Source organism: Cataglyphis hispanica, chromosome 6 (genome assembly GCF_021464435.1).
Source record: "Cataglyphis hispanica isolate Lineage 1 chromosome 6, ULB_Chis1_1.0, whole genome shotgun sequence".
NCBI lineage: Eukaryota > Metazoa > Arthropoda > Insecta > Hymenoptera > Formicidae > Cataglyphis > Cataglyphis hispanica.
The window spans coordinates 8138166-8155878 of NC_065959.1; the positions used below are offsets into that span (position 1 = coordinate 8138166).

Here is a 17713-nt window from a genome sequence, read left to right on the forward strand (position 1 = left end):
TAGGGGAGATTCTCTGGCCAATTTACAGATAACTTTTTCTTAATAAAAAACTTTTCGCAAATGAAACTTTGCGGATCAAAAAATTAACACAACTATATTCTTCAATTAATTTCGGATGGAGTTTATCTCAAGAAAATTTTAATTTAGTTATAAAGATATATAATGGAAAAAAAAATTGGAAGCTTTAAAATATGACGATCTCAGTCGAGATTTTTGCTAAAGAAAAATTGGCCAGAGAATCCGGAGGGAAATTTAGAAGTTTTGGGACACTCTGTATATCATCAAATGTTAGTCAGCAACACTCGTGAGGCGTAGAAGTTTATAGTTTCATTAAAGTCTGGTTTCGTCTGATTTTCGCGTTATAAGAATTGAAATTAATTAAAGGAGAAGAGCCGCGAACGATGAAGTAAGCGAGTAAATAAAAACTTACGATAAAATAAACAATATGGTAAGTAAATGGATGAAGGTAAAAAGGAATGAATAAATATGTGGAAAAAGAAATTAAACTGCGATTATTAAAAATAATAAAATAACGAATAGAGCAGATTCTTATGAATATAAATAGAGATAATACGTGCTTAAAATTCCTAAACTATGCGCTCCTATAACAAAGCATTATAGAAAATGCTTAAAAAAATTAATTATAATGCTTAAAAAAAAATTATATACAATTAATAATTTTAACGTAGTATCTTGAGTATCTTGAAATACAAAAAATTTGTAACAAACATGCAGTTATGCTTTTGCTTCGAATTTTTACTTGAAAAACAATTATTTCTAGCTTCTTGTAAAAAGTATGATTTAATAAGTTGACAGAATAGTTAAATACGCGTATTGAGTGTAAAGAAAGAATAGCATGCGAAATAAGGAGGCTAAAAAACGACGCGACTGTACAACAACTGCCTCATGATGTCAGAGAGCTTAATAAAACAATTAAATATTTTTCTGAAAAGGCTCGATCGAATTCACTGAACGTTTTGAAGTCGGGAGAAAATTAACGACATCGTAGTGGGGAGAGTGCAGAGATACAGTTAGAGAGGGACGAACATACAGAATGTGTGTTTGCGAGCACGGTCGCGGGGTTGAGAGACAACAAACGGGACGAGGAGGCCTTCGGCGTTTCGGTTTCGCCTTCGTCAGTCGCGCGCGAAAGCTCCAACATAAGCTGATCGCCGACCGATGATCCACATCTGATCCGGCCCGGCCTGAGATAGACTGATTGTGAGCTAAAAACCCGGTGAGAGCGAATAAGTATCACAATGGTATCGATCTCGACCGGAGGAGGGAAGAATCTATTCAGCATGTACACAGCTCTGAGCGCGATTATGCTGACAATCGGTCTCACCAGCGCGGACAAGATCGGTGAGTCGAATCATTTTTAATCACGCTCTGATTAATTCGCTGATTTTAATTTACGAGCTCACGAGCATTCTCCGTGTTCCGCCAGACTCACGTCGGCTTGATATATAATTATGTGGAATGATGAAGTAACGCTGTCATGTAAACATCGCATTGTAACGTCCAAAGTGACACGTGTGACCTCTTCTTCCGAGAGAGATCTCGTGGAATTTGTCTCCCTTTGTCTTTTTTCTAGATTTATCGTTAGATATACAAAATACGATTTATAATTGTAAATTATCGATTGAATTAAGATGTTAGAGATAATAATAATTAAAAATGTTTTTATATATGTATATATAATTCAAAAAGTCTGTATTATATCAGATTTATTTTTTGATTTCTAAGGAAAAAAAAACCACTTTATATTGACTAATAAAATTGAGATATCTCGAATAATACTCAAATACTTAGCCATCTGAAACATTTGAATCATTCGAGCATGATACTTGATATGTTTAACCGTTATAACTTACGGCACATGAATCATAATAACATAGCATTTTCTTATCAATCTTATCATTTTCCTCTCTGCAATTGTTCATCTCGCTTTCAAGTACGTTTACCTTTCCAAAGGCATTTCCTTATTAATTAAGCAAAACGTAGACGTCAAATAAATCACTCTTTTTTTCTCTACACATAGGTAGATACTAATTATGCGTATTTTTTGATTTCTTATTATGAATAATATACGTCACAGATAAAATTTATTATTGTCATATATCATTAAATTTATTATTTATTACGACACGTGCACGTCATAATTTTATACAATCGGTTTATTATAATATTGACACGTGCCTCTAAAATTAATTATTTCGTGCTTGACAACACTCGTAGAATATTCGGACAAATATTTTTCTTGCGTCGAATGCCAAGACGATGTTATTTATCTTTGCTGCCGGAAGTTTCGCGCCTTTATTCCAAGTTTACGATCTCGCGTAAGTTTCACATATTTCGGACAAATTAAATATTTTAAATTCATCACGGATTGAATTTTCGTCGTTCACGATCTTATCACGATCGAATCGGAGCAATTAATTAATTTTTTTATAAAAACGTATTGTCTATCAAATCTGAAAATATAGAATGGCCAACAATATCGTTCCTCGTTTATAATAATTTTCCTAGAACAAGGAAAACATATACGGTATATAGTATAGACTAGCTCCTGATGGAGCCCTTCATCTTATCCTCGATAAATTTCCTCGTTTATGACGCACGTCCTTTCTGAAACGATCGTTCCGGTTGCAGACACGCCTATCCCGTGCGGAAACACGTCAGATTGTAGGAGCATGCTGACACTTCCGAGAGATGCTTTTTGCAAGGACGGATATTGCATGTGCCCGAATGTAGATAACGGAGTTAAATTCTGCTCGAGCATTCATGCGTTCATTAACGAGAATAAAATCCCAGGTGATACATAATCGGCATGATTTAAATATATATTAGAGTTTTTTAGATTCTCTCTCTTTTTTACTTATTGCATTCTCTCCGATAAACGAGCTAATAGCACGAGTAATAAAATATTTTTCTTTTAGGCCCGCTGTTCTATCGAACGTGCAAACACGATCAAGATTGCAAGTACGAGGGCGGATTTTGTAACAGTACTATTAGCCAGTGCGATTGCGTGAAGGATTACGTGCCGGCGAAGAATAAGCAACATTGTGTCCAAAGTAAGTAGAATAGAAGAATAGTACAAAAATGCTTGTTAAAAAAAAAAATTAAGAATAAAATAAAGATAAAAACAATACACTAGATAGTTTTTAATTTAAATAGAAATTTTACATGTAAAATCGTAGATAAAACTCTATCTTGAATTCTGTCGCGAATTAAAGATCATATAAAATAGATTTTATTTATTTTTGCACATTGACATATTATTAATGTATATAATTTTTTAAATATATATATATAATATAGAGGTCCATTCGATCGACGCTCCTTGCTCAGATGAAAATCAGTGTTTAGCGTTTCTGGCGAACACCACTTGTGAGGCTAACAAATGCGTTTGCGTATCCGGTTATCATTACGTAGACAATGCATGTTGGAGAATGGCTGGTAAGTGTGCTATTAATAACAATTTACTTATTATATTATACGGAAAGCGATAAAATAATTAATTTTTTATATAATAAATTTATAATTATTTATTATATTAATAATAAATTAATAATAAATTAATAAATAAATAATAAATAAAATTAATTAATAATAAATAATAAATAAAATAATAAATTAATAATAATTTTTTTTATGATTTGGAACGACTTTGGCAATATTTAAGTTCTCGCATCTTTCTGATTACATCGATTTGCGATGTAATCGAGAAAGAAAGAGATAAATCTTTTCACTGAAGAAAAATACATTTTCTCTGATATAATTATACTTGTAGGATACAGGCGATCTTGCAGGAAAAATCAGGAATGTTCGCATATCGAGGGTGTCATCTGCACGAAGGATATGAAGTGTGAATGCGCGTCCGGAACGATCCTGAATATGGACGGCAAGAGATGTCTGATGGCTGCGATGAAGATTCAGGACGAATGCGTGGAATCGGTGCAATGCACGGCGACGTTCGAGAATTCGTTGTGTCACGACAAGAAGTGCCAGTGCGAATTGGATCATCATTACGAGCACGATTTGACGAGGTGTTTTCCCAACAGAGGTACTCGTTTCGTCGCAACATCGCAAGAGTGATAAATGATTGCGCGTCAAAAAAATAAAAAATATATATAATATACATATATATAGATGTCAAAGAATCATTTACATTATTTTACAGCTCTCGACGACGGTTGCGCGAATAATTACGAGTGTTATCAGGCCGAGGAGAACGATCCGCCGATCAAGTCTGTGATGTGCGAGGCTAACCGATGCACGTGCGTCGAAAATTATGTTAGGCAAGGGGATAAATGTGTGAATGCCGGTGAGTAAATGATTTATTTTTCTTTAATATATCCTACATATTAAGATAAAAATATTAATTAGCCGCATAATTAATTAGCGTTTACAGAAGAAACGCTCTGATTTTATTCGCTCGACTTAATTTCCATTTGCAGGTTCATCGTTCGGTGCATCAATAATCGTCTCTGTGATAACGCTACTTTGCAGTATTTTAGTCTTGTAAGATACGATTATCCCGCGAAGTAAACACGCGATATCGTTGCAAGTCAGCAGAGGTAAACTTTTGATAATGCCAACATTATGTATATATTTGTAAGAAAAATTTAAGTAGGGTATACACATTGGCGAAACGTAAACGGAGAAATTGTTGTGTTTAAGATAAATAATTTTATTGTGGAGATTGTAATTATTTGTATTATTACCAGAACTCTGAGGAGAGTCGCAAATTTCTTACAAATAATAGAAATGTTGCTTTAACGTGCGCGAAACTTGGACAAACAGTGCCTAACAAATCAAGATCCATGTAATTGTATGAATTTCCTATGTACATTGTAATTTAGACGCGCGTGTATGCGTGTTCGTAGGACTGTCGCGATGACAATTCAAGAATGAGAAAAAAAGAAAAAAAAAATAGAGACCTACATGGCGAAGTTACTCTTTTGATAAGAGTTGAGAATCCCCTTACATATATGGATGATTGTAATTGTAGCGAGTTGTGATATTTTTTTAGAATATAGTAATATATTTATATTTATAAATCGCGATATATATCTTTAAGCGTAATATAAAAATCAGAGCCGTTTCCATGATCAGTTTTATTTCCATTGTTAAACGTAAAGGCTTCATTTTCCGAAATAATTGCGGAAAAACAGAGTGTAAGGGAAAATAGCGCGAAAATGGAATTGCAATATTAAACGCCGTTGTGTGTAATTGCGCAGCAAAACTCAAGCAAAGGCGACAGCTTGAGCTAAGCCATACCGGCGTGTTCACTCTTGCGTGCATTTAATTAACGCGGTTATTAAAATGCAGATGCTGACATAACACAGCTTTATAGCGTTTCTCGTTGCCTTTTAAACTAGATGAAAATTCACGAGCACGTGTAAGCTCCCAACTGCATTATATCTTAATTTTCTTTCGTTTTTTTTTTTATCTTGAGCCACAGCTACGTCCGATATTTTAATAATTTTTTATTAAATTATTTTTGCGCTTATTAAAAATTACCAGAATAATAATATATAAAAAAATAAAATCAATGCTAATAAATTTCTCTTTTAATAATGTATAAATATGTATCTCTTTGGCTCAGTTGTAAAAAGTTTGTAATGTTAGAATTTTCTACAGAATAATTATACATTGCACGTTGTATAAATTTTGTTTATACATTTACAACTAATATAAATTGTATATCAGCAAGATTTGGTATTGGCTTTTTTAGAATCAAACGATAAATGTGTTTGAAGTAATGAGTTTTGAAGTTTTTCTTTGCGTTTATTCAATAGATATCGAGATACTCTGGTGCTATTTAAATGAGAATATTTTCAATGAAATTCATTGTAAAATTTTTCGCTTATATAAGTAAATATTTTATATTATACAATTATATATATATATATATATATATATATATATATATATATATATATATTTGTATATTTTTTAGATATTATACAGTACACGCAATTTTCTAGATGCATAATTTTCAAAGCGTGTTTATTTATTTACATTTGAATCTCGTTTTTTTCTCTTTTGTTCGAATAAATGGCCAATCGCCAAGCACCATGTTTGGCGCTCATGATTACCATGAAACTCTAAAATTGATAAGCTCAAAATTATTAATACAATTGTAAAATTTCATCGCTATTACATTCACTTTTACTACAGTATAAAATATATTCGTCATGTGTTTTGCATCATCCTTAACTCATAATTTAAAAAAAGAGCTTAGAGATAATCAGATCGCATACATATTTCCGATAGAAAATTCGAACAAAAAGACAACGAGTCTTCCAAAGAATCTTAAAAATTCGTAATTATTATTCTCACAGCATGCGTTATGGTTGAAAAAAACGTAATATTAGAATGACGCATTAAAAAAGGATATCTTACGAAAAACGTGTACTTGTCATTTTATTATACAATCCCATCGACGGAAAACCCAATTCTGGCACCATCATTACATCCGGGACTTCATTCAATTGCCAAGACGATAAATAAGATTTATTTCCGAGGAAGTTGGAAGAGACGCGAGTAAAAGGCGCTGCGTGATATAAAAGAGATCGCGGTTGCGACCGAGTGTTTGGAGAAAAATCCACTTGACGATGAATTTTCGTGAGACGGTGAATTTTTCCTCTGAGATATAAGGAAAAAATTTTTTAAAGAAATGGCGGGAGTACCGAGGAGCCCTCCGGTGAGGGAGCTGCGGACCGTTGCAATGTCAATCGCGCTTTACCTCGCACTACAGATCGCAGTCGCCGACGCGCTTGGCCAGCGCGAACATCTGTTTCGTCGACGTGAGTGTAAAAGTCGAGTGCAACACACAGAGTATTGCGAGTCAGCGAGTTCGAAAAGAAAATATATATGATATTTTTGACGCAAAAATTACATATTAATTTAAAAAAAGAAAAATAGCTGCAGCATCGTAGAATAAACGTGATTGAAGATAGGGCGTTTAAAATATTTAGGAGTTATTTAAGCAATATAAAATTATTGTGAAGCTTACAATATACGCGAGTCAAAAAGGAACGCGCAGTTGTGGAAAGTATTTCTCTGAGAAATTAATTAAATTATGTTTTAACGCACAACGAGTGTTAATAATACAATAGTCGCGAGTGTACAAACTAAGTAATACTGAATATTGAAAGGCCTTTTTAGTGAAAATTTTGCAGATTAAAATTGAAACCATAATCATGACTCTAAAGAGTGAACAAGCTTAAAAAATTCATCGAGACTAGCGTTATTTAAAATTAATGAAAATGTTCGTTAACGTAACGTTACGTTATTAATAACACATATAAAATTTAAACTAAGAGAATAGCGTTACATTATACTGGTAACTTGAATTATAATTTAAGTCATTATTTTATATAATAAGTAGTGTCATAATACTCTCTTTTCTAATCATTAGTTGCTATGGCAAAAGTGTCCTAATAAAATTGTCAATATCTGATCCTATTTTTCGGATCAATATTGAAGTGGTTTACGTTGTATAAGTTTTATAGAAACGCGCGAAGATGATAATAATATTCAATATTGCTTCAATTAAAAAAAAAGCATCGAATCACGATCACGTGTGTTATTCAATTACAGACTAGTAATTAATTAATTTAATTGCTGAGAATACAAATATAAAAAAATTGTAATTATATTTCGAGAAATTTGACGACAAGCACATCGCGGAATGTTTTAAGAATAAGCATTTTTATAAGCCAGTAGTCTCTTCCTCCCCTTCGTGGCGCCAATCTTCGCCAAGATTGTGGATCGAGTCACGGAGACCGGATCTACGCTCCTGGTTCTCACAGTTAGGTGAATGCTGAGTAGAGAATACGGCGATCATAATTAAAGAACAAAGGGGGGCCTGTTTCCTTCGCTCGCCTGTTATTTCGATTTAACAATGCATTTTGGGGACGTGAGGGATATTACAACATTCCTTAACAATAGCTTACAATCGCACAAACTTCTCTCGCGCCTCTCTGCAAATAACGTCGGGTGTCATTTAAAATGACATTTGTAATTATATTCATTAACATTATTATCATGATTACCACATTTAATTGCAATTTGTGCAAAAATGTTGCGACATGCAACAGTGTTCTTTTAAAGCCGACTACTTTATTTAGTTGATATAATTCTTATTTTCTGCGGTTCGTATGTGGGAGATATCAATAGCGAATATAATTCGGGTTCGAATAGCTTTCCCTAAATATACGGCACTGTAAATCGACCCACAACAATGGCTTCTGCTGTTATAGCACCGCGTGTGTTGCGCAACACAAACTGAAAACTATAGAAAGGGCGCTAAACTCTTTTGTTTGTGTGTGTGTGTGTGTGCGTTCGGCGCGATCGACCTTCGAGCATTTACCGGATCGTTGATATCCAAAGCGGGAAACTTCGCCCACGCTTTTATGACGTTGACTCACAACGTGGATTTAAATCGCATAATAAGATAAAGATTTTGAAAAATTAAATATATTGAGCCCGCACACACATATATATATATACACACACATATTCCTAGAACTATAGAAAATTTATTTTGAAGTTTTGCAGCAAAATAAATAATTTTCGATCCGTATCCGAAGTGATGCCGTGTTACACGGACTTAATTTGCATGTCGTAATAATAAGTATTAGAACGTCGCTATTAAATTAGATGCTATTTTAACTCGGAAGTCGAACGGGAACGCAAGGTGCATTAGAACGGTTTAGCATCTGTTACTTGCCGATGACAAGTCAGCGCATAAAATTATTCGCGATGACCGTCGATGAATGCGCACATCTTTTTTTTATCTCTCTCTCTCTCTCTCTTTTTTTTAAATTGCAGTCAATTCTCTACGGAGTGCGTGTTCAACTATAATTTCCGCCTGCCGAGAAATCGACGAAACAAGGCGATTCTATAGCGTCGAGCTCGCTCGCACGCGATCATTTGTGAACTAGAACGTCTTAAAATAGGCCTATTCGTGTTATTAAAAAGAGAGAAAATCAGAGTACAATAAAATTAAAAAAAATCACACTTGCTTTTTAACTTAAATTTAAAATAGATATAAGCATATTTTTTTGATTGCGATGAAAAAGATAGAAGTGAGATATCGGTGAAGCAGATTTGAATTCTATATCAAAAACAATTAATTCTTTTCTTTTTATTATTGCAGAAAAATCTCAAAGAATATTTGAACAAAGTTTGCGAACGGATAGAAAATAAAAATTAATTGAAAAGTTATTTTATCGCAACGACAGTTGAAAAGAGGATCTCGTAATTTTCATAGAACGTTTATAATAACAGTCTGATGATTCGGACAAAATTCCAGATTGATTCATCTAAGATCGACTAAGCGATAAGTTGCTTTTTTTCACCGATGTCTCGCCTCGAACGGGCGAAGAAGTGATCGACACAGACGTTTACACAGGCGGAGGATGATTATGCGGGATACGCCTCGATGATATCCGTTCGAGGGTGTAGCTTGTACGTGTTTCTGCCTATGTTGCGATTGCGCAACCTCGAGGAAACAATGAGAGCATCGTCGTAAAGCTAAACGGGGCCCCGGCTGTGTCGATCGTGACGTGGCGCGGCCTTCGAGCGATAGGATCGGACGGGGACCGAAAATGACAACAAGTCGAGCGGCGGTTTTGGTGATGAAACGTTCCGGACGCGGCGTTTGTCCGTCGTTATCGCGAGGATGACGAAGACGTGGACGGTAAGCGGCTTCACGGGGCTCCTCGTCCTCGTACCCGTTACCGTCTGCGCGACGATCACCTACGTCAATAGCAACGAGGACCCGTCGCGATGCAACGATCGCAATAATAGTAATCGCAATAGTAAGCAAAATTTAATGAAATATGAACACTCCAGTAGCTGTCGCATCCAATGATTTTGCAGTTGAGATTCTATTATACGCTCGCGAATTAAAAGCGTAATTTATTTTATCGCTTTTAATTGAGAAATATCACAGTCAATTTAATCGGCGAATATATAAAAAATTGCTAACATCTTTTTTTATTTTTTTTTATTCGATTAAAAATTCATGCAGAAACATACATTTTATAATTATAGAAAAAATAATATATATATTGTGTTACGCAAATAAAACGAATATTTTTCAGAAACTTTCTCATTCTGTAAATACGATGACGACTGTATCGCGAATGCGTTTTGCAAAAACCAACAAATCTGCTCGTGCAAAGAAAATCACATCGAATTCAGGATTAACAACAACTACAGATGTCTAAGAGGTACTTTTTCAAACTGATTAGATACATTATCATTATGACAATTATTTTCTATGTCGGATATAAAATAATTTATTAAATTAAATAATTTAATAAATTATTTTATATCCGACATAGAAAATAATTTATTAATTTATTCTATGTCGGATATAAAATAATTGATTAAAAAAAAGAATTCAAAGGTGAGATAAACTGTGCTCCCCGCTAAATTTCAGTCTAATTACTTGAATATTCGGGATTGATGTCATCGACCTCGAGAAACGAGATCCCGCGGAGATACTCGTCCATCCCTATTTCTTTCTCACGATCCCGTCTCACCCGGAGCGTGTCGTTCGTCGTGCTCGTTGAGCCGACAGAGATCACGAATAATTTCTATGAATGAGTCAGAATGGCGTAAATCCGTTCTTAGATACAGACCTTTCGACGCGCAATAAAACAAATTTTAAATTAAATTAAAATCTATTGAAATTAAAGATTTCAGATTTCGTTAAAATCAGCATCGCGAATTGCGAGATATCCTACAGGTATTTTATCTGTCAACGAATAAATACCCGAAATTTCACTAAAATTATCTCCGAACATTACGCTCGTCGAGTGTCATAGACATTTCTGAAACGTAAATGGAAAAGCTGTGGCATTTAAACTTTTCTTGATGGGACATAAAAAATTTGTATGTACAAGTAACGAAACGTCAATTTGCGAACGGACATCCATGAGAAACGTTATTCCAACAGTGGCTACTAGCATCGGCGATCCCTGCGAGGAGGACATCCAATGTGAGTTTACATTTACACCGCAGTCGGAATGTCGAGGAGGCACTTGTCAATGCGACCACGATTCTCACTTCACGGATGGAAGGTGTTACGAGTCTGTCGGTGAGTGCTGCTTTCCTGAGAAACGTCTCAAGCCGGCCCCCTTCATTACGCACATTTATGGGAAAAATAAATATCCTGCGAGATAATAGAATGGGGAAGAGACACAATGGAAATGTTTATTCAATGCAAGCGAGAGGAGAAACGTAAAGCGTCTATGCATGCTTATGATGTCTGCGCATCTTTTACGATAAATAAGATTGATTAAAATCAAATAGAATTAAAATACAATATATATTAATTTATATACGTAGTTGATTGATATATATTTAATTAATTATAAATATATTAGTGTTATCTTCTACTCGATTATAGGTCTGGGCAAACGTTGTCGCTCGAATCGCAATTGCTACATCAAAAATACCTTTTGCGAATACGGTCTCTGCACTTGCGGTTTGCGTCATCACGCAAACTTTGACAACACCGGCTGTCTACACAGCGCCAGTAAGTATCATAATCGATAGAGACTACTATACATATAAATCCAATATTTTTGGGGGGAATCCTGCAAGCTGTTTAAGTCATGCTCATCCCTCTTAAAGGCTCCATCTAATCTAACAATATGAAAAATTGATAATTTTTAGAAATTATTTTTGAAGAATATTAGAAATTGATCTTCTTGTCATTTTGCTTATGCCTTTAATGATGTTTAAACAGTAACTCTGTCAATTATTTTTTGTGAATTTTTTAATAAAATTTTAAAGAAATTTCTCAAACATAACGCTTTCAAAAAATGTAAAAAAATTGAGTTTTCTTGCTCTTTAAAATAGACTGAGCCTTTAACAATAACACACATAGTAAAATAAAATATATAGAATATAAAAAAAAAAAAACAGCCGTTTGCTAAAATAGAAAGCACTCCTCTCCTGTAAAATTATGTATCTGACACATCTCTTTTTTCAGAATTGAACGAATACTGCAACAGCGATGACGAATGCATTGCGGAGAATTCGAGATGTATGCACAGCAGATGCGACTGCAAAGTGGACTACGTGCTGGCCGAGGGCGGCCAACGGTGCTTGAAGGCCGCTTCCTGGATCGACGAGGAGTGCGAGCAGCAGTCCCAGTGCCAGATGATCCTGAAGCATAGCCAATGCGGCGCAAACGGGACGTGCGATTGCGTCACCGGCTCTCACAGACGCGGTCGTCGATGTTACGTCGATGTTGGCGAGTATAATTCGTCTAAACAAAAGAAACGATGTGCTCTCTTCATGATTATCTTGATTTAAAATGGCAAATAATAGATTACATAAATTCTAATATTTTTCGTACGAGACGTATAAAGTTTAAAGAATCAGAATCAGAATTAAATTCGAGGAAAATATATTTGCATGTTGGATGCAAATATGCGATATTTTATCATTCAATGAAGTCGAAAATAACGCATGGAAAATTTTACAATCTTAGAACTAGGCGGCCGTTGCGAGACTCACCATCATTGTATCACTGGAAGTTTGAGAGATTCTAATTCGACGTGGAAATCGAAAGTGGATTGTGTTGATGGTATGTAATCGTTGTTAAATAATTAAATAAATCTATTTAATCATTTATTATCATACAGCGTTAAAGGAACATGATTTTATTCTTCCAGGCTTCTGCACTTGTACCGATGGTTATACGTTAATGGAGGAACTGCAGGACTGCGTTCAATTCAGCGATAACGGTGTCTATTTTATTAAAAATTTTGGATTGACGCCACTTTAATTTTATTATTTTTATCAATTTATAATTATTAATGTTAAAATCGATTTATACTTCCATAGGTGCAACAGGATGGCAAGCATACGGAATACTCCTCGTCGTCTTTATCGCGAAATTTCTTGTGTGCTAAGAATATGATGGATACGATTTGTGTTCAGTAGCACTTCCCATAAATCTAAAAATTCACTGATTTATTAGCTTAGAATATTTAAATATATAGTGCCGTAGAGCTTTAATAATTTATCTATAGTTTAAATATGTGTCTATCGTTATATTTATTTAAATTTCGCTTGACTAATGTAAATTTGATATATTTTAAATTCAATATACAGCCAAAGAGACTCAGCACGTTTTCTCAAGTTGAGAAAACAGTAAATCTGATAGATTATTATAACACTGTTCTTCCTCTCCAATTAACTGGATAATAGTTACAGTCATTGACTAGGTTACACAGATTGAGCATAATGTCATTTCCACATGTATTAAATGTATAATAATTATACGTAATTAATGTTCTGTCTCCATAGAAAACAAAACATTCTACCTAAAAAGTAAAAAAATTCTAAATTAAATGTTTGCGTTATAATATAATATTCTAATATCTCTATATATAATATCTCTTTGGAATACATAGCGCTTCCTTTATAAGCCCCCTTAAAAATTCTACGATTTTTTTCTGGCACAAAGATCAATGCCCTCATTATCGCTTTCCTTCGAATTCAAAAGTGATTTTCATTTAATCACAGTCTCCGCGTTTTCAAGATAACGTATCCCATATGTTTTATCTCGTAACATTCTCCTAACTTTCTTACTTCCCACACGTACGTATATGTATGTGAGTATGTGTGTGTGTGTGTGATTCATGGAGCAGAATCTCTCCAATCCTCCTTGATCATGTCGCTGGCTTTCTCGCCGATCATGTATGCGGCCGCGGTCGTGTGACCGGCGATTATGGTCGGCATGATACTGGCGTCCACGACCCTGAGACCGCTAATTCCGTGCACCCGTAACCTGTGATCCACCACGCCCAAATTTCTCCGCGTGGACATTTTACACGTGCCCGAGAAATGGGCTATAGTCGTCGATACATGACGGGCGATGCAGGCCCAATACGGATCGCTCTTGAAAGCAATGTGTCTGCATCCCGGAAATGGCACCGGTAGCAGCGTGGCATTGTAACGTTCGAACGCTTTCGTGGAGGCTATTTCGATCGCCTGGAAGATGAAAAAAAAAAATGTATGAAAAATTAATCGACAAATAATATAATTAAAAGTAAATTTAAAACATAAAAAATATATCTCGGTGTGTAATGTTGATTAAATATTAATTTAGAGACTCTTACTATTTTTATAGCTTGCACCATTGTATTTAGATCATCCTCGTCATCGTAATAATTGAGATCGATGATCGGTGAGTCCAATGGATCGGTGCTTCTCAAGGTGAGTCTACCGCGACTCTTGGGTCGCAGAAGCACAGGCACGAGCGTGAAAGCATCGAAGCCATCGTAACCATTGGCAAGCTCTTTGTGAAAATCCGTCGTTAATCCGAGCAAATTGCGATAAAACCCGGAAATATCACCGAGTAACGAGCTCCCGCCCATCAACAGCTCGATATCGGGATAGTCGTCTTCCGTCAATAATCTCCGCTCGTTGGTATGCGTTTCACGATTAACGGTGATGGAAGTTACATTGGGAGCAATCCAAGCTGCAAAAAATAATGTGTAAATTTTTGCAAAAAAGTTTGTTAAAAAATTTTTTTAAACAACTACCATAAAATGCTTACCATACTGTCGCTCATTGTTTTCGCGTACATTTACACCTTGGATAATGGATTTAATAAGCTTAGACTCTTTCCGCCGCGTTTTACTCAAATGAGCCTTAGTGTTAATGAAAGCTAATGTTTCGGTGCCTGCAGGTATCGCCAAAGGACCTGTGCCTCGTATCAAGTAATCCAGGAAATTAACTGGATTGGAACCTACACGCTGCTCCACAATGGACACGCTCTCATTGACTAGAAACGTCAAAGCTGACATGCTCACGTGATCCTGTAAATTAAATCCTACTGGAAGATCCTCGATTACAGGGATTCCAAAAGAATTCAAGTGACCTTTTGGACCTATTCCGGACAGCATCAGTAACTGCGGTGAATTGAGAGCACCTGTACACATAATAAGAAAGAAATTTTTATTTGTGTATAAATATAAGTGACAAACTGATTTATGAAATAACTTTCATTAAAATGTATTTAAAAATTAAATGTTTCTTTCTAATTTGATTTACAAAATCTACTTTTTATTTGATTTAAAGTCTACTTTTTAATATACAGAATTAATTCTAAATTAACTCTTTTTATGAACTATTTTATTAAATTTGTTTTTAAAGTGAATGTACTTTAAGTATAAAGTAAAATCACTTTTTTTTATTCTATAACGATATTCTAAATGCATGTACCTGCACAGAGTATAATCTCCTTAGTAGCGGAGACAAAGTATGTTTTATGATTCTTCATGAATTCAACGCTCACGGCTGTTTTCGTCTTTGGATTAATAACAATTTTCGTCACCTTCGAAAACTTGGATAAATAAAAATTTCTTCGATTAAGAATCGGCCTGAGAAAGGCTTTGCCAGCGCTAACCCGGTGCCCGTTTCGAAGAGTCGTTTGGACGGTCGAGAAACCTATGAGCCTATCGCTGTTGTAATCTACCAGATCATAACCGAGTTCTTGGCCGGCTTTCAAGAAACATTCCTTCAGCGGAGTGGCGAAAGGAGGGTTCGTGACATCCAGGTATCCATCGTATCCGTGGTATCTAGCGGGCAAGAGAAGAGAAGAGAAAATAATGTCATCGCTAAAAAAATCTCGTAAAATTAAAGTTATACAAAATATAATTAGAGCTTCCACGAAAGAATGGAATAAATATATTATTTTTGAAGACGTACCTCGCGTCTTTATCGATCAGCTTGCACCTTTCGGACTTGATGAAATACGGCAGCACGTCCTTGTAACTCCAGCCGGGATTATCAGGGGCCCACCAGGCATCGTAATCGGCCGGCGCTCCCCTCGAATAGATCATGAAGTTCACTACCGAGGTGCCGCCGACTGCCTTACCGCACACTACGTTGCAACGGCCTTCGTTCATCGACAGGCAATATCCGCCGTCGCCGTTCGCATCCTGCGGTCGCGGCTCGCTCTTGTACATGCGGACGTAGTCCGTGTTATGAAGAGCCGGCGCGAGCAAGGGGATATCTGTGAGGAAGTTCTCGTCGTTGCCCTCCTCGAGCACCAGCACGTTCCAGTCGGGATTCTCGGTCAGGCGATTGACGAGCGCGGATCCCGCCGAGCCGGCGCCGATCGCCACAAAGTCAAAGGGCAGAGTGTAATCGAGAGTCTCCCGCCTTGGTGGGAAGCCTAAGAAGAAGTGGTCGATCCACTCGAGCATACCCGGTGGCAAGATCGCACCGCCATATCCCAGGCATAAGATCAGCAAGCAGGACTTGAGCATCTCGCGAAGCTGCGTCCTTTTTTTTTATAGCGCGTGAGATAAATCTTTGTTTCTGATCTTCTGTCAAATTCGTGTACAATGTGTCGATATCTCTTCTCAATTTTAATACTTCATTTGTATTTCAACCTTCAGTATTGCAGTTTGTTGATTTTTTCCCCCTGTAGATAGCTGGAATTGTGACATTAAACACAGTCGAGTCATACATACATTAAACATAGTCGAGTCAGACATTAAATACAGCGAGATAAATTCCTGAGATGACGTTCCTCGAGAATCTTTGGTTTCTTGGATGATCTTAGTTTTGAGATATCAGTATTTAGTACGGATCTTTCTGATCGCGACGTATCAAAGTTCTATCATAATCTTTGATATCGATATAGCTTGAGTAATATTTAGACTGCAAATGCGATCTTCAGGCACAATTTATATCACAAATGCACGACTGGCACAAAGAATTAGTGGTTCATGTGATGGCACTTTATTGCATCTTGTTCCCTTTGAGAATGAATGCAATATCAACAAGGATATGCAATATCTCTCAAGATTGTCGTAGATTTGAATAGCATCAGGGTCGAGTACGTCAACTGTTGGTATCCTCTTTACAATCACGGCCACGTGACGCAGGTAATATAAAATAGAAGAATGCAAAGTGAATACTAATTAGCGGTTTAAAATGCTGTAACTGAACGAGATTGCATCTTTCTCGCGTATTCGAAGTTACGTTTGAAAAAAACTCGAGATGACAAGAGTTTTAGTACAACATATTACATATCGATAACGCACTTATTGTCGGTCGTTTAACTCGATTGTCTCACTCTTTTCAAGATATAATTTTTAAGAATTTTTCAATAATTGTAAGACAGCCGCAAAATTTTTCCCACATGCTTTCACATATGTTCCGTTTCGTATTTACAATACATACTGTGAGTATATTTTTGATACTTTTTTGTTATTATTTAAACTTAATTTTTATTATACAAACTATTTTTAATTTTTTTATTATTTTCGAATTTCTTTGTTATATCTTTGATACACCTTTGATTACGTAATTTAAATAGACAAATTAATTTAAATGAGACAATTATTACAAATAATCACTAAAAATTAATCATATATATATAGTTTTTTTAATTCAACAAATAAAAAAATATACCTGTTATGGTCGTTAAATATAAAGGCGTTAAATATAAAGGTTGTTGCTTTTCTCTTTTGATAAAAATTTTCGAAAACGCGAATTATATACTTGAGTGAGAAATTAAAATCTTAACGAACAATTCGTGAAAAAGATTCGTGTTTATCCCGCAAAATTCCTTCAACTACTGATTGTGAGATCGAATTACATCTCTGTGGTTTCATCTGCGTGACCGAAATAGGGTGAAAGAAAAAATGACAAG

At 35.4% G+C, this 17713-nt stretch overlaps 3 protein-coding genes across 8 annotated transcripts; 2 read left to right on the forward strand and 1 right to left on the reverse strand.

Annotated features, from left to right (window-relative positions):
• The first annotated feature begins 1062 nt into the window (after positions 1-1062).
• LOC126850639 (multiple epidermal growth factor-like domains protein 6) lies at positions 1063-5731 on the forward strand. The gene is made up of 7 exons (XM_050593839.1): positions 1063-1362; positions 2653-2814; positions 2940-3074; positions 3322-3459; positions 3794-4066; positions 4184-4327; positions 4461-5731. The coding sequence occupies exons 1-7, from the start codon at positions 1260-1262 to the stop codon at positions 4526-4528; spliced, it is 1023 nt and encodes a 340-aa protein (XP_050449796.1). The 5' UTR covers positions 1063-1259; the 3' UTR covers positions 4529-5731.
• Positions 5732-6798: 1067 nt separating this feature from the next.
• Positions 6799-13320, forward strand: LOC126850637 (uncharacterized protein DDB_G0272420-like). 4 transcript variants are annotated; one of them, XM_050593836.1, is made up of 9 exons: positions 6799-6815; positions 9428-9836; positions 10122-10250; positions 10982-11122; positions 11435-11563; positions 12023-12286; positions 12527-12622; positions 12711-12782; positions 12883-13320. In XM_050593836.1, the coding sequence occupies exons 2-9, from the start codon at positions 9698-9700 to the stop codon at positions 12948-12950; spliced, it is 1038 nt and encodes a 345-aa protein (XP_050449793.1). In that variant the 5' UTR covers positions 6799-6815; positions 9428-9697; the 3' UTR covers positions 12951-13320. The 4 variants fall into 4 exon arrangements, with proteins under 4 accessions (XP_050449793.1, XP_050449790.1, XP_050449791.1 ...); XM_050593833.1 differs by lacking the exon at positions 6799-6815 and adding an exon at positions 6830-7354 and having other exon boundaries at positions 9173-9836; XM_050593834.1 differs by lacking the exon at positions 6799-6815 and adding an exon at positions 6830-7354 and having other exon boundaries at positions 9329-9836.
• On the reverse strand, positions 13244-17667 carry LOC126850621 (oxygen-dependent choline dehydrogenase-like). Of its 3 annotated transcripts, XM_050593797.1 has the most exons (7): positions 17473-17667; positions 15757-16916; positions 15271-15626; positions 14603-14977; positions 14163-14524; positions 13646-14034; positions 13244-13364 (listed from the first exon to the last, which is right to left on the reverse strand). In XM_050593797.1, the coding sequence occupies exons 2-6, from the start codon at positions 16317-16319 to the stop codon at positions 13681-13683; spliced, it is 2010 nt and encodes a 669-aa protein (XP_050449754.1). In that variant the 5' UTR covers positions 16320-16916; positions 17473-17667; the 3' UTR covers positions 13244-13364; positions 13646-13680. The 3 variants fall into 3 exon arrangements, with proteins under 3 accessions (XP_050449754.1, XP_050449752.1, XP_050449753.1); XM_050593795.1 differs by lacking the exon at positions 13244-13364 and having other exon boundaries at positions 13497-14034; XM_050593796.1 differs by lacking the exons at positions 13244-13364; positions 17473-17667 and adding an exon at positions 17103-17131 and having other exon boundaries at positions 13497-14034.
• Positions 17668-17713: the final 46 nt, after the last annotated feature.